This window comes from Cornus florida, unplaced genomic scaffold (assembly GCF_030987335.1).
Source record: "Cornus florida cultivar Cherokee Brave unplaced genomic scaffold, ASM3098733v1 CherokeeBrave_3.0.0_Hap2_Chr09, whole genome shotgun sequence".
Taxonomy (NCBI): Eukaryota; Viridiplantae; Streptophyta; class Magnoliopsida; order Cornales; family Cornaceae; genus Cornus; species Cornus florida.
This window is the reverse complement of record NW_026775579.1, coordinates 63,425,895-63,441,774: the sequence shown is the minus strand read 5'-3', so window position 1 is coordinate 63,441,774 and position 15,880 is coordinate 63,425,895. Positions and strand designations below refer to the sequence as shown.

General features: G+C 33.8%; 1 protein-coding gene across 1 annotated transcript; it reads right to left on the bottom strand.

The window, feature by feature from the left end:
• Positions 1-2,761: 2,761 nt before the first annotated feature.
• LOC132272710 (MADS-box protein defh21-like) lies at positions 2,762-12,641 on the bottom strand. Its single transcript, XM_059773806.1, has 7 exons — positions 11,835-12,641; positions 10,883-10,949; positions 10,601-10,762; positions 10,183-10,224; positions 10,066-10,107; positions 9,543-9,798; positions 2,762-2,991 (listed from the first exon to the last, which is right to left on the bottom strand). The coding sequence occupies exons 1-7, from the start codon at positions 12,020-12,022 to the stop codon at positions 2,762-2,764; spliced, it is 987 nt and encodes a 328-aa protein (XP_059629789.1). The 5' UTR covers positions 12,023-12,641.
• Positions 12,642-15,880: the final 3,239 nt, after the last annotated feature.

The following is a 15,880-nucleotide window of genomic DNA, read 5'->3' as shown; positions in this document are numbered from 1 at the left end:
ATTATAATGACCTTATATGGTCATACCAGACCATCTGCTCTATCTCTATCTCTCTCTCGCGCAACACCTCTCTCTCCTTTTCGTTTCTTTTTCTTTTATTTTTAAGCTTACACTTTTCCACCTATTTTTCGGCCAATCGGTTGGGAATCTGATCTTAGTTCCTTGACGGAAAACGTTTTTCTCGTCGTTCTCTATCACATAGTCAAAGGATTTAATTTTTGGAGAAGTGGTGATTATTTTACGAATTTTTGAAATTTTTGGATCTAAGGCTTCGGATGAGATTTTGAGCCACTTGAAGTCAGATTCTAGAGCTGACCCTTTGGAATAGTAGAATCACCTCATCGACGACTACATTCCCACCAAACAGTTTTCCGTTCCGCAGCCGTTGACCGGCGTTGACTTTTGTTGACCGGCATTGACTGCGTTGACTAGCGTTGACTTTTCCGGCCGGGGATATATTTTGGTTACTTTTGAGGTAGGGGTGCTCTAATTTACAATTTCTTAGGTTCTATGTGAATTTTCCTTCTTAAATTGAGTATAAGCATGTTTAATTTCAATTATTTTGACTATGTGATTGTGCTAGATTATATGTAAAGTAGTGGATGTATGCTATGTGATAAATGAGTTTGTAAATTTAGTTACATCTTTGTAGTGAAGAAGCATGCTTAGAAATGACAAGTTGTTTACTTTATGTATTTCAATTGCCAAGAAAATTTGATGTCATGATCGTAGAAATAAATATTTAAAATATTCTTTTACAAATTGTGATTATGATATGGGTAAAATGTATGGAATATAGTTGTTGAATTTGGCATTTGGAATCATGAAGCATTTATGCATCCATTGGGAAAGAAAAAAATGGGAAAAGTATATTTTTTAAAAACCAATGAAATTATTTTGGAGAAAAGTTTTTGAAAAGTGTTTGTGAAAACCCGGACGCCTAAGAGGCGCCTAGTGGTCCGTGGTGTTAGTGTGGTCTAGAGAGGGGACTAGGGAGAGACCCTAGTGTGGTTGAGTTAACCAGGCCGAATGCGACGCCTTGGAGGTGCCTTGTGGTCGTGGATGGTTAGTCAATCCCCCTTTCGTGACGTCTTGAAAGTGCTTTGGGTCGGATTACACTAACGGTTTGGAAGGTTTCGAAAACGTGGAGTGACATTGCATAGCATGGCACATAATTGGCATACGTGGTGCATTTGATAATGGGTTGAGATATGTATGTTTGTTGATGATACAGTGGCTTTACTTGACCTTGAGATATGATCCCGTTCTCTTGCTTTCTATTCTCTATGTGGATTCACGGGGTCATAAGAGATGTGTTTTAGACACTTCCTATTGAGCGTTTAGCTTACTCCATCATTTTAACATTTTTCAGGACGCGAATGGCAGGTGGCGGACGACGCTCCTCCACATAGTTCGATGGGTTAGTAGACCGTTTTGACATACTTTGTAGCTATAATCTCATTTTATTATTTATTTATTTATTATTACTTATTTTTTTTATAAACCCGGAATGACACGTATAATATGCATTGACGTAGAAAAGAATGGTGTTGTCCCTAGTTGACCTCGGTTTCGGTTAAGAACCCGGCTAACTATTTGGACCTACGGGTTCGGGTGGTTATAATTATTAAGTTTGAATCACAACTTAATCAACACAACAGTTTACACACTGCATTACTCACGTAACTCACATTATTAAATTGATAAACAAAAAATAATAATAAATAAATAAATCCTTACCACTTGTAAAAAAAAATTAATAAACTAGTACTTAATTATGAAGATTGAAGACATGTAAAGCTAGTACAAGAAATGATGAAAACTGTAGCAATTTTGAGCTACATATATATGTACAATTTAGTGTAACACAAAGCTAAACCTAACAAAAATATAGACATGTAAAGATGTCAGTTATTAAACTATGGTGCCAGGGTTATTAATGTCACTACCTTCAGTTGAATATGTTCTTCATGGCTAGCCTGCAGCTTGATCTGGAATTATTATTTTTATTAAAATTTTCCTTTGCTGTTGTGTTTTTAGTCTTTCTTACTGTTGGGATCACCTTTTTTGGCTGACTATATATATATATATATGCTTGTATAATTTCTTCGTATACATAAAATTCGCTTACCTTAGGCACAAAAATTACTAAAATACTACTTTCTTTGCATATAATCCAAAATTTAAATGATTTATGCCATAAAATTAGACTTGAGGAGTCATTAAGAATTTCTTTAATTCATGTGTATTAATCAGTTTTCATATCCATGATCAAAAATTGAAAAGAGCAATATATATATATATATAGATATGTTCACCAACAATTGTTTTGCCATATATCTTTATGAAATGAAATGAGAATCTCACGACCATACCATAAAAATAAATAAATAAAATAAAAAAAGAATGTTATGGGTTTTCAACACAATTAAACCATTGGCTTCCACCGAATATCTCTGAATTATGATTTAAACCTCTAACATAATTATATGGACATGACTCTAACTTAATTATATAGCCATTTTGTTGTCCAACGGCTCATTTAGAAACTTTAAACATAATGTTTCTAAAAAATAACAATAATAATGGAAAAAAAATTAGATAAAACTTGTTTAAAAGTAGATCTGAAAGAAAAAAAAATTAAAGAAAACTTGTTTTCAAGTAGATCTGAAAGAGGAAAGACAAAAAAAATCGACTTCTTGTTGTTTCAGAATAGATCTGAAAGAGAAAAGACAAAAAAATTTAAAAAAAAGTAGAAAACTTACTTCGATTGTTTAAGGTTTGTGTTCTTTGCTGGTTCGCTTGAAGTGTAAACTGTAGTGTTCTTGGTCGCTCGAGGTGTGCTGGTGTGGTGTGGATTTGAGAAAAAGGAGTTATCTGGCAGTCTTTCAGAGAGAGAGAGGAAAGTGGAGAGGCCGAGAGAGAGACTGAAGGGTGAAGGCGCCGCGTAAGGTAAGACTGAAGAGTTGTCTGGACCGTCTGGTGTTGAATCTGTTGATATATTTTGTATAATAGCGTTAATAATGTTTCTTGTGTAACAATAAAATGACCAAAATGTCCCTAATAATCAGGTCAAAACAAGTAACCGGTTAGACAGGTTCACGGATGACACATTTAATTAAACGGGGTTATACAGGTTGAGCCACACAAACCCGAACACGACACATTTAACTAAATGGGTTATTCGTGTCAACCCGTTTACGACACGAACCCGTTTATGGTAAACCCATTACCCATTTAACTCGTGTCGTGTACATGTCGTGTTGGCGAGTTGTGTCAAACTTTGCCACCCCTAAGAATATCATAAAGATGATACAATCCATATTCAAAGGGTAATCCTTGTGGAATCTTCCACCACCACCGTGGATAATGTTGTTGCATACTATAACTTATTGCAGCTTTGATTTCCACACGCTCAACCCCACAGTCATATTTGCATCTCATAATTAAATCCAGCTTTTCCTTCGAACTGAGATGCATGTTTTGGTAATAGAATCTTTTTATCCACAAAAGTACGGTGCTGAAGCAGATGAATGAAATGCTGGAAATCCATGGGCACATCAGTAAAACATATTCCAAAATTTTCTTTAACTATTCGGGCCAGACGATTGTAATCATGTTGAAAGTAGCCATGCATAAAATATATTCGGTCTCGATTGTAAATGCTTATAACATTATAGCTTTGGATCAAAACAATTAGCACCGCACAATCATTGACGATGAAAATGTCAAGATCTATATCCTAATCTCTTGAAGTAACCAACCATCGGTTGTGAAGTTTAACTAGAATCTTTATCAAATACAAAATACCATCTTTTACTTGGTTGGTGGCTGCCACCAAATTGTAGCCTTCATAAATTTGATTGGGTCGTAGAAGCAACTCCTCCGATATAGGCCAGTTCCAAGGTGCAAAGTATGTGGTCGAAACAATGACACACATGCGATATTTTCAACAACTTCGTATAAAGTATTATTAAAGAAGAAGAAAGAACAACCAGTACTGAAGTGGGTGGTTGTCTCATAAAAATCATTATGAGTAAATGGTAGCATCTCTCGAGAAAAATAAATCAGAGTTACCATTGAAAATGCAAGATCAATAATAAAAGAGATGATGTATATATGACTGTAATTGATATATTGAATCTATGTAATGAACAATTGTACAAGGCTATTTATAGCCATAACTCAACAAATAAAAAGCTTGGGACAAAGCCAAACACATGGCATGAAACGAGCACCACTAACACATTGAAAAGAAGCAGGAAACAAGTAACAAACAATGACCCTCAATTTATGCCAACAAATATTAACCTAAAGAATATATAGAATATATAAACACAAATCTGATTTCTAACACTCCCCTCAAGTTGTAGCAAAGATATCAATCAAGCTTAGCTTGAATATATCAAGATGTGAAACAATCGTATCCTTTCCACAATAAGACTGCAACGCTACCGAACACACCGACAACTCAAATAAGGCAATAAATACTGTTGAAAATATGAAAATGACGAAGATAATGCTACCGAACACATCATAAGCCGAACAAGGCAAAGGACGATGCTGTCGGTGTGTTTGGTAGCATTGTCTTTTGCCTTGTTGGGTATGCTAAGGGTCACTCAGTACCGTTTGTGCCTTGTTTAGGCTGCCGATCTGTTCGGTAGCATTGTCTTTTGCCTTGTTGGGCTGTCAGTGTGTTCGGTAGCATCGTCATTCGCTTTGTTGGGCTGCTGATGTGTTCGGTTGCATTATCTTCGCTGTTTCCATATCTCCAACAGTATATATTGCATTATTTGGGCTACCGGTGTGTTTGGTAGCTTTGCAATCTTATTATGGAAAGGATACGATTGTCTCACGTCTTGATATAGTCAAGCTGAGCTTGATTGATATCTTCGCTATAGCTTGAGGGGAAGTTTTGGAAATCAGATTTGTGTTTATATATTATATTCTTTAGGTTAATATTTGCTGCCATAAATTGAGGGTTAATGTTTGTTGCTTGTTTCCTACTATTTTTTCATGTGTTTGTGGTGCTTGTTTCATGCCATGTTTTTGGCTTTGTCCGAAGCTTTTTGTTTGTTGAGTTATGGCTATAAATAGCCTTGTATAATTTTCATTAGATAGATTCAATATATCAATTACAATTATATATGCATCATCTCTTTCATTCTTGATCTTGCATTTTCAATGGAAACTCTAATTTATTTTTCACGAGAGATGTTATCATTTACTCATAATGATTTTTATGGGACAACCACCACTTTAGTGCTGGTTGTTCTTTCTTCTTCTTTAATAATATTTTATGCAAACTTGTTGAAAATATTGCATGTGTATTATTATTTCGACCACATACTTTGCACCTTAGGAACTGGCTTATATCAGAGGAATTACTTTTACGACCCAATTCAATTTATAAAGGCTACAATCTGGTGGCAGTCATTGACCGAGTAACGACTGTTATTTTGGATTTGATAAAGACTCTATCTAAACTTCATAACTGAGGGTTTGTTACTTCAAGAGATTGGGATATAGATCGTGACATTTTCGTGGTCAATGATTGTGCACTGTTATGATAGAAAGCTATGATGTTGGATACATTTACGATCGAGACCGAATATATTTTTTGCATGGTTGCTTTCAACATGATTACAATTGTTTGGCTCGAGTAGTTTGAGAAATTTTTGGGATACGTTTTACAAATATGCCCATGGATTTCCAGCATTTCATTCATCTGCTTCAGCACCTAACTTTTGTGGATAAAAAAACTCTGTTACCAAAACATGCATCTCTGTTTGGAGGAAAAACTGGATTTAATTATAAGATGCAGATCTGACTGTGGGGTTGAGCGTGTGGAAATCAAAGCTGCAATTAGTAAGGGTAAAATGCATAAAACCCCCCAAAACTATCTTCTCTTTCAAGAAACCCCCTTAAACTATTAAATGGACACTTAACCCCCTAAACTATCTCATTTTTTTGCAATTAACCCCACACCGTCAATCATCCGTTGAATTCCAAACGATATGGAGTCACGTGGCCCACACATTATTTTTAAATGACGATTCTGCCCTTTTGACTGTTATCCAGTTTCTTAACCCAATTTTGCCCCATTTTCGTCTCCATGTTCAAGGTAGGAATAAAACTTTAACTTCTTCATAATTCCATGATGCTTTGCACTTCTTCACAACATTTAGCTCTCAAGATCTCTCTCACCTACAATTTTTTTTTTAACCGTTCAAGTCCTACAACTCTATGCTTTTCATGAATTTTTACACCATGAATGTCTATCTTTCAAGATAAATTAAGTCCAGTCGCCGGACCTCATCTTCACGACTAGTACACAGACCATAATTTGATGAAGTTCAAATTTGGTTATGCTTAGTAAAAGCACAATCTATTGTCTCTTGAAATTTCCTCTAGGGTTTGAATAGAAGCTTCATACATAGCCATTAGAGTAGAGAGAGGGAGAGAGACATTTGCAGAGAGAGAGAGCTATAGATTGTGCTTTAAATTTTAGCTTATTGCATTCATTGACCGATCGGAGAAGCACTTTAGCTGAATTCAAAGCAAAAAATTATCAAATGATTCGAGTCCTCAAACCTCACAGTCGCCAAGCTCTTCGTTGTCGTTCTTCAATTTCTCAAACAGAGGGCTCAATAGCTTCAGTTTTGGAACCAAATTACCATAAATCTTCTTCCAGGTGTGAGGCACTCGGGCAGCTCAGAAATATCCCTTACGGTCTTACTGAGTTAACCCACCAACGCGTCCTTAGCATCGTCCATTGTAACAATATGGATCACCAAGAATTGAAGATTTTTAAGCAATTGAGAAAGACCCATATGAGATAATTACTTGAATTTTGATGAGGTTTTTTTGCTCGATGAATCGACTTTCCTACTTGACAAACACCTTTAAGAGGCTAAAAAGTACAAAAAAAAATATAATGTCTCGGTGTAAATTCAGAAACCCAGATGAGAAAATTGGTTGAAATTTCTGGTTGAGGTGAGAGAAAATGAGGTATGAATGCACAAAAGAGAAAGCAAATGATTGGTTTTGGATAATGGGTACAGGGTGTGGTGTGGAACGAAGTGTTTGGCACTAAAATGAGGTAGTAGTGTGTTGGGTGTTGTTTTGCTCTAAAATAAGTTATTGTTAGGCGGTGTTTGTGGTAAGATTTGATGTGCTGTTGGATTTCTGTTGGCCTTTGGGATTTCATTTGACACATCATAGACACTAACAAAGTAACAAACACTGTCTTTCTGCTAAAGGACAAATTGGTAATCTTCTATCTCCTTTAACAGCAACTTAACACCGTGTCCTTAAATACAACTTTTTAATAGTTCAAAGGGGCAAGTCTTAGTATAGAGGGATTTTTTGCGCATTGGCTGATAATTTAGGAGAATTTTTTACCCTTCACCCCGATAAGTAATAATATGCAACAACATTATCCATTGTGGTGGCTGAAGATTCCATAAGGATAACCCTTTGAATATGGATTGTATCATCCTTATGATATTCCCGGCCTAGTGTTCAATGGGGAAGACACGTGGCCAAAGGAGACAGAGAATAGGGGATGTCCCTTCCACCAGATGAGCGTGGGTTGCCTTTGTTTGTAAGGAACGTCTTCGGTCATATAGTTGATATTGTAGTAAGGGTGCGATGTGGACTGATCTAGGGATTGGAAGAATTGACCCTAGATGTTCTTGATGATTGGCTGAACAGCCTCTTCCCAGGGTTGGTTGCAGTTCAGCAAATTGCTTTAAGAGATGTTGGAGTAACACTATGTATTTTAACAGATTTTATAGATTTGGACTTCTGTCCCAAGGCTTGAAATTATGGTGCATGGTCTGTTGTTATTTATTATTATTATTATTATTATTTTTTTATAATAAAGGTAATTGTCATTCTTAGTAGTCAAATTACACTAGACACATTCCAAAGATCCAATATTAGGACCCAAAAAAAAAAAAAAGAAAAAAGAAAAAGCAAACCACCTTAATTTCAAGACTTAGTACAAAAGCCCAAATCAATAAAATCTGTCAAAATGCAGTGTTATAACTAGGGGTAATGATTCATTCTCGAGTTTAATACAATTCAATCCAATTCGTACGAATATATAAAATTTAATAATATAAAATTCATAATTCACCAATAAGTTAATAATGGGCTTTTTGAGTCCCTAAAGGACAATAACAGAAGTGATTATAATTTTTTTTTTCTTTTCAAAAAATAAGTAATAAGCTATACATTGACACTATTCACATCAACTTTTCATACGTAATAAAGGTTAGTTCATTTGACTCTTATTTCGTAACTTAACACTTCAAACTGAACACCATCAATCTGTATTTTGGTTTGAAAAAGTTTTTTTCTTTTTTGAAAGTTAAAACAATTGTATATACGGTAAAATGCAAAAAATCACCCTCCTACTATATAAAATATTAAAAAAAAAAAAAAAAAAAAAACACCTCGGTTATTCAGTATGTGTTCATAAATATTAAACATTTGAAAATACTGGCAAATTTTCCTCTATTATCTGTTGACCGTTAATTTTGATCCAATTTTTTTTTTAATAAAAATTTTAAAATACCCTTAATATATAGAGAGAAATAAACCCCTTAAGAACTGAAATCATTATTTTTTATTATACCCTTAAGAACTAAAATTATTATTTTTTATTTTGTCTTAAGGGCATTTTAGATATTGCAGTATTCAAATTAACAAAATACCCGCAATATATCGGGATGTATTTGCACATTCGGTAGGTATATAAAAATGTGGTTTTTTTTTTTTTTTGTACTTTAGCCTTGTATATATGTGTAACAAATTTACAACGAGCCCATATAAAAAGGCCCAAGCAATATGCTGAGCAATAACAAAAGCCATAATTGCCTGAAGAGTCAGCCCAACTACGAGAAACCTAACCACCATTTGAAACAAGCCCAAAAGTTGCCCAAATAATCCAATCAAGACATACAAATTAGAATATATCAACTATATTATTCTTAATTTGCATTAAAACATTGCTGGTCTCTTTCTGTGAATCAACAATGCATATAATTTGATGTCAGATGCAACACCTCGTTTCATAAACCATATAAAAAGGATATATATATATATATATATATATATATATATATATAATCACACACACATATATATCAGGTATATAGGTCTCCAAAGCCAAAATGCACAACCATAAAACAGTTATTAATATAGGGACTTAATATATAACTACCCAACTTCTTCTCTTCTCAACCATTATCACTCTGCAGCACCAAGAGAAAAAAAACTCATTAGTCTATAGCTCTTCGGAAACAACTTTCACTAACTATTATATATATAAATATATACAGAAATGTTCTCTTGCACCCCCTTAGCAAGAAACTTATCTAGTGATGTTGAATATGATTATTATATTTTTTTGGTAACTATGTAACAGAAAGTTTTATCGGTGGGACGGTGTGCAAAAGATCATATATATATATATATATATATATATATATTATGATAAAAAGTAAAAACTAAAGATAATGATGGATTGTTACCATAGCCTGAAGGGGGATGGAGAGTGGGGTCTTGAAGGTTTGGCTGAGCAGGCTGGAGACTAAACGGGTAGAGCTGAAAAGGGAGGTTTTCAGTCTGCAGCTGAAGCACACCACTGGGCTGCTGCTCTTCTCCATTGAAAGGAAACTGATCCAACACTTGATGCTGCTGCTGTCCCACTAGTTTCAGCTCCGTCATCGCGTGCTGATGAATCTCCCGCTCTTCAGCTTGTTGCTTCTGAACATGATTGCTCATCAACTACTTAGACCAAAGTACTCATAATGTTAGTTAATTCTCTATTTATGAAGATAATTAAAAAGTTTACCATGTAAAATTAATTCATGATAATAACATTAATATTAGATGCAAAATATTGATTATTGGGATGTATTGGAAATAAGTAAAGATCATTTTTATATCAATAATTAAATTTTCACCAAAAGAGTTTTTACATCATTACATGGTTACCGTATATACTACTTATTATAAGCATTATTTTTAATGTATGGTGATTACTGCACTCACCCAATGGTACATATCTTGATTTTCCTTCTCCAGCATTTTCTCCTAAAGATTAAAAAATAAAGAAAATGTCAAATTTCAATTACTATATATATATATAGCGAGAGAGAGTAAAATTACCGTCCTCTGAAGGTTGTCCAGCTGCTGCTGCAAGAGCTGGAACTGTATACACAAGCAATTATAAATTAAAATTTGGTTATGTAAACTCAAATCGATTCCTCATATTTGCAAACAATTTCTTAGGGATCACGTACGTCCGCGGTCATAGTCCAAACTTTACACTCACCTTTTTTTACAGAAAACAAACTTATTCGCAAAACTCAAGCTACAGATAGCACAATGATAAATTATAGGACTATTGATTGTTTTACAAATTTTTTTTTTCCGAGGTATAAACCAAGTGATCATCTCAGCTAATTAAATAGAATTATAATGTGCTTAGATTGTTGCTAAAAGTCCAAAATGGAGGTGCAGAAAGCTTAATTAAAATGTGAAAAAAATGAATGATAGGAAAAAAATAATAATAAAAAAAATGTACCTTTCGAGCTTGAACCTTGTTGAGTGACTGTTCTAGCTGTCGCTCAAGTTCATCCAGATCATTATACCTCACAGAACTCAAATCTCCCTTATAGCATTGCAGACTTAACTCAAGATGATGTGTTTCCTTCCTCATCTTTGTCATCTCTTTGAATATTTCCTCCTACGATTTATTTGTGAAGAAAATAAATAAAAAATCTGAAACTTTACTTTGTATATCCAAGCCACGTACTTTTAGACTTAATTTGTAGATAATATGTCAGATTGGTGAGATTGTAATTACCCGGCTGTCACGCTCAGGGATACGAGTTTCTGTTACCCTCAAGTACCTTTCTATGATTTCCCCCATGCTAAAAATGCAAAGAAAAAGAAAAATTTATCAACTAAATTAATGAGTTGTAAGATATATGAAAAACAGCAACTCATGTATACCAGATATGAACATTCATAAGAATAATAAATAAATAAATAAATCAAGATGAAAGCTAAATCATTTATCACCAGCAGTGTGTAGTTGCTCGTACAGGATATGTTCCAACAAATTTTTTTTTTTTTTAATTCACATTTATGCAATTGCTTATATATATATATATATATATTTTTTTTTTTAAAAATAGTTTTTTCCCCAGTAGGTAAATGAATTATAGCAAGTTTTCTGTGAGGAGAAAATTATTAAACAAATTAATTTTGATTATGGCTTTGGCCTCTTGTATATATGATAGATATTTTCAATTAGTCATAAATATTCTTCATACCAGAGAAATAAAAATTAGTAAATTTTTTCTTCTTCTTTATTTTTATTTAAGCACAGGGTATGATTGAATTGCCATACCTACATATTATGATTATCGGATCATTGATCTAAGGATATAACTAATGAAGGAACTTGTCACAAAATTGCTAGCTAGAGGCAAAACTAAAATTAAGGCAAAAAAATTCATATATATATAGAAAAGGTTATTAAGAAACCCTAAGCAGAAGCAGGATTAATTTTTCATGTCTTTTTTCAATCCATAGATTTTCACATCATGAAAAATGCCTCATAAATTTCAGCTGTGTCAAGAAAAAACGAAAACACACACACACACACACACACACATCATGAAACAGGTCCACTTGCACATACACCACTATATTGAGAATTAAAAAAGAACACTGAAAACCCTTTATCAAATTACACCAAAGAAGGGACAGATAAATAAAATAATCCAAGAAATGAAGTTGTAGAATTAGACCTCAGTGGATGGGTGCAATACTCAAACAGCTTCCCTTTGGTTGAGAAGATGATGAGGCCGATTTGGGCGTCACACAACACAGAAAGCTCATGAGTCTTCTTTAGTAGCCCTCCCCGACGCTTGGAGAAGGTGACTTGCCTGCTAGTGCTGTTCTCAATCCTCTTGATATCTATCTTTCCCCTTCCCATAATTGTCCAACACCAGTACTCCAATATCTTGTTTCCCAGTTATAGGATATACAAATAAAACCCTTTTCTGTGCTTCAATTTCCGAGTTTATATGAAAAAATAAAAAAATAAAAAAAATCAATAATTAACCCTAAAAAGCCCCAATAAAGCTCCAGCATATATATAGGCGATGATTTTTGGTAAAAATTATATATAGAACACATATATATCTTAATTAGGATTAATTAGTTGTTAAAACAAAGAAGACTAGCTTGCAGATATATATAACAAACTTGTCATCAGAAAAGATCACAACACACACACAGTTTTAGACTTTGTCTACAAATACAAAATTAACCTTTTTCTGTGCATAAATTTTCACATTTATATGAAGAAAAAAAAAAAAAAAAACCCAATGATTAACTCTAAAAGACAAAACAAAGTTGCAGCATATAGGCAATGATTTTTAGGTAAAAATTATCGAACACACATACATCTTAATTAGGATTGAATTTATAGAACAAAGAGACTAGCTTGCAGACATATATTAGAAACAAATCTAAAAACACATACACACACAGACTTTGTATACCTATTCTTTCTTTGCTTTCTTGCAGGATTCAGACTTTGTGAGTTATGAGCTGATCATCTACTCCCTATATAGACTACCTTACCTCCCATATATAATGGCCCATCTTTCTTGGCAAATGACTTACCATGGAGAGAGAGAGAGAGAGAGAGAGAGATTATATGTCTGTGCTTTCACATGTACGTGTGTTTGGTACGTGTATGATACTTAAGATCATGTGGAAGAGGTTTTGTGATTGTATATACATGATATATATCCACACACTTGCATATATAATGTATGCTGTTTTGTACTCTTATCATTATTAATGCATGTTGTTACGTGAGTAATAAACATATATAGTACATACAAATATATGTAATGCTATAAATATCAAACAGACTCAATATAATCTTGCATTTGTGCTTAAAGAAGTTGAAGTAAGAAAAAAATCATCATGGGTGCTTTTAAAGGGGACCAAATGGCCGTTGGATGCTATTAATCCAATGGTACAGAGTGCTCAGTCCTCGGAGTACTGTGTGTTCATGCATGGGTAAGAAAATGATATACAAACCTATATTTTGTATATACAACTTTGGGGTATTGTAGTAATTTAGTCTGATCCTACAATTTGATTGTTTTGTGGTTTGGTACTTAATTTTTTTACATGTTACTGCAACACTCATATTTTGGTGACCAGGTGATCACTGATTGAGAAAATGGACGGTGCAGATCAATCATGTAAAGATCTTAACATCATGTGTTGCAATGAACTTTCATGCCATTGGTGGCATTACTTTAAATCCATGAAACAAACATTCCTATATTGTCCTTTTATATTATATATATGTGTGTGTAATGTGTGTGTGTGGGGGACAAGATGTTGTTGCTGTTGAGATCTGACCACCACTGCCCTATCTGCCAAAGCTACCTTCCTGAAATTTGCCAATTTCAGAAAGTTTGAATTGTGGTCACTGGCCATAGATCTAGGGTTTGGTGTGGCCAAAGACTTTAACCCTAAAAAATAAAAATAAAAAGCAGTGGAATTCATAGCAATGACAGTGATGGATGATGAAGTGCAAGTACTGGCTTTACACATGATCACCAGCAAACTCAAACTTCATTAATTTTCTTGTGCCAGGTTCAAGATCGAAAACCTAATCTAACACTTGCAATTCATCTTCACTTCGAAAATTTTCATCTTGATATATAGCTGCAATTAATTAATGAACACCCCTAATCAATCTCATTTGAATATGTATATGCGTATATAGATATACATATTTCGCTTTTTTATTATATATGCCCTAGTTCAAGAAGTTAGTGCAAGAATTCTTCAATAATCAAGTTTAATTGCTAGGACAATATCACAATACACATAAAGTAGCTCATTTTCTTATGAAATTCTAGATACATATAAAGCCTTTGATTTTGAAAAAAGAAAAGAAAAAAGATGTTCCATAATCATTGGGTAAATTAAATTGCAATTATTGGATTTTTCAGTTCTTCCAAAAACAAATTTGTGTTTGGTTAGGCTTATTTTTCTACTATACTAGTTTTTTTTTTTTTTTTAGTTAAAGGGTAAGCTTGTAAAAAAGAAGAAAAATGTACAAGAGGGACCTATTAGATAGGAAACAACAAGATGCACAACAGCTGCAGAGTCCCAGCGAAAAACAAGTGATAGGAATCTAGACCTAGCAAGCAAAATACAAAAAAGGCTACAGACTCAGCCTTCTGCAAGCTCAAGTAAACCTAATGCAATACAAACATAAGAAACAACCATCCAAGTAAGCATCTACTAGTAAATACTTCCATTGAAGGCGACCAAGTTTAAGGGACAATTAGAGCCTGAGCACAGGCATAGCTGCATCCATCCAAGAACGGTTTCTGCAAGTCTTCAAGTCTTCTAACATTCCTCAGATCAGAAGCATTCTTTAGCTTAATTGAGGCTAATCTTCCTTTTAAACATTTCTTTATCTGAGAAATGACTGAAGTTGGGGATGAGAATGTGTTCCTGAAGGCCCTATTATTTATTTCCATCCATAGAAAGTAGACAGCAGCAGAGAGTAGTAACTTATGCACCAGAAAATCATTAGCACTCCAATGAGCAGAACACCATAAGATCAATTCTTTCCAACTAGATGGCTGAATGTACAACCCAATTGTGTGTTGAATGAATGACCACACCACCCTTGAGAACTCACACTGGAAGAATAGATGGTCCAAGGATTCATTGTCGGCAAGGCAAAGAAAGAATAGATGGTCCAAGTTTTCTGCTATACTAGTTGGTCATGGAAAGATCACATATTTAAAGGAATAAGCCAATTATCTAAAAAAATCATGCTCTCTCATTTATTTTTCAAATACTCCTTTTCTAGTCATATTTGAAATCACTTCAAATAAATTTTGTGATTTTTGTACCTTCCCACATGATTGGAATCCCTTATTGGTTGGACTTATGGAATGTGGTTTTTGGCTAAGGGCTCCCCTAAATTTCCCATTTCCAAGTTTTGGTGGGTTTTTTTATTTTTTTTTTTTTAAAAAAAAATTTTCATTTAATTAATTAGCACGAAAAAATTAAACGACAGACTATTTTTGCAATTATAGTTTTTCTCATCTTTCTGTTATCTCTTTCATTTTTGAAATCATTAGACTCCCCTTTTAAGGCCGGTCTCAATAAGAAACCAATGCATTTGGTAGGGGTGGTCAGGGGCACCCAATAATTTCTCGTAAATTACAATCTTTTTAATTTACTAAAAACAAATTAAAATAAAATTTCATGTGTAAAACCCATTATAACAGAAATACTAGAGCTCTTATATTTGCATACACTTGTTTTAGTTTAATATCTCCCTTGAAAAATCTTTACCCAAAAGCGACAGAAAATAAAAATATTATAATTGGTATTTTTTTCTAGCATCAATTAAATATTAGATGTCTATGAATTGTTTATTATTATTATTCTCGTTTGTTTCTTTTTTGCTTTGACCACTCGAGTTGAAGAGGGTTAGTTTGTGAAATCCACATTGTCTTCTACCTAACTCTAGTTAGACAATATATGGTCCCCTAATTTAGTCAACAACATAAATTTACTCGCCTCCTGCATTCAATGGAACCTATTCACTGAACCCGTACATATGCATCTCTCTCTCTCTACATATATAGATATACATATACATATACCCTTTTGGTCAATAGACACATGACAGTGGGGTTGAAGTCATGATTAATAAAAACAGAACTTCAGTGGTAAGAATAATAAGAACATTATGTCTACTTTAAATGGCTACCTGTGATTTGTGGTGGACCAG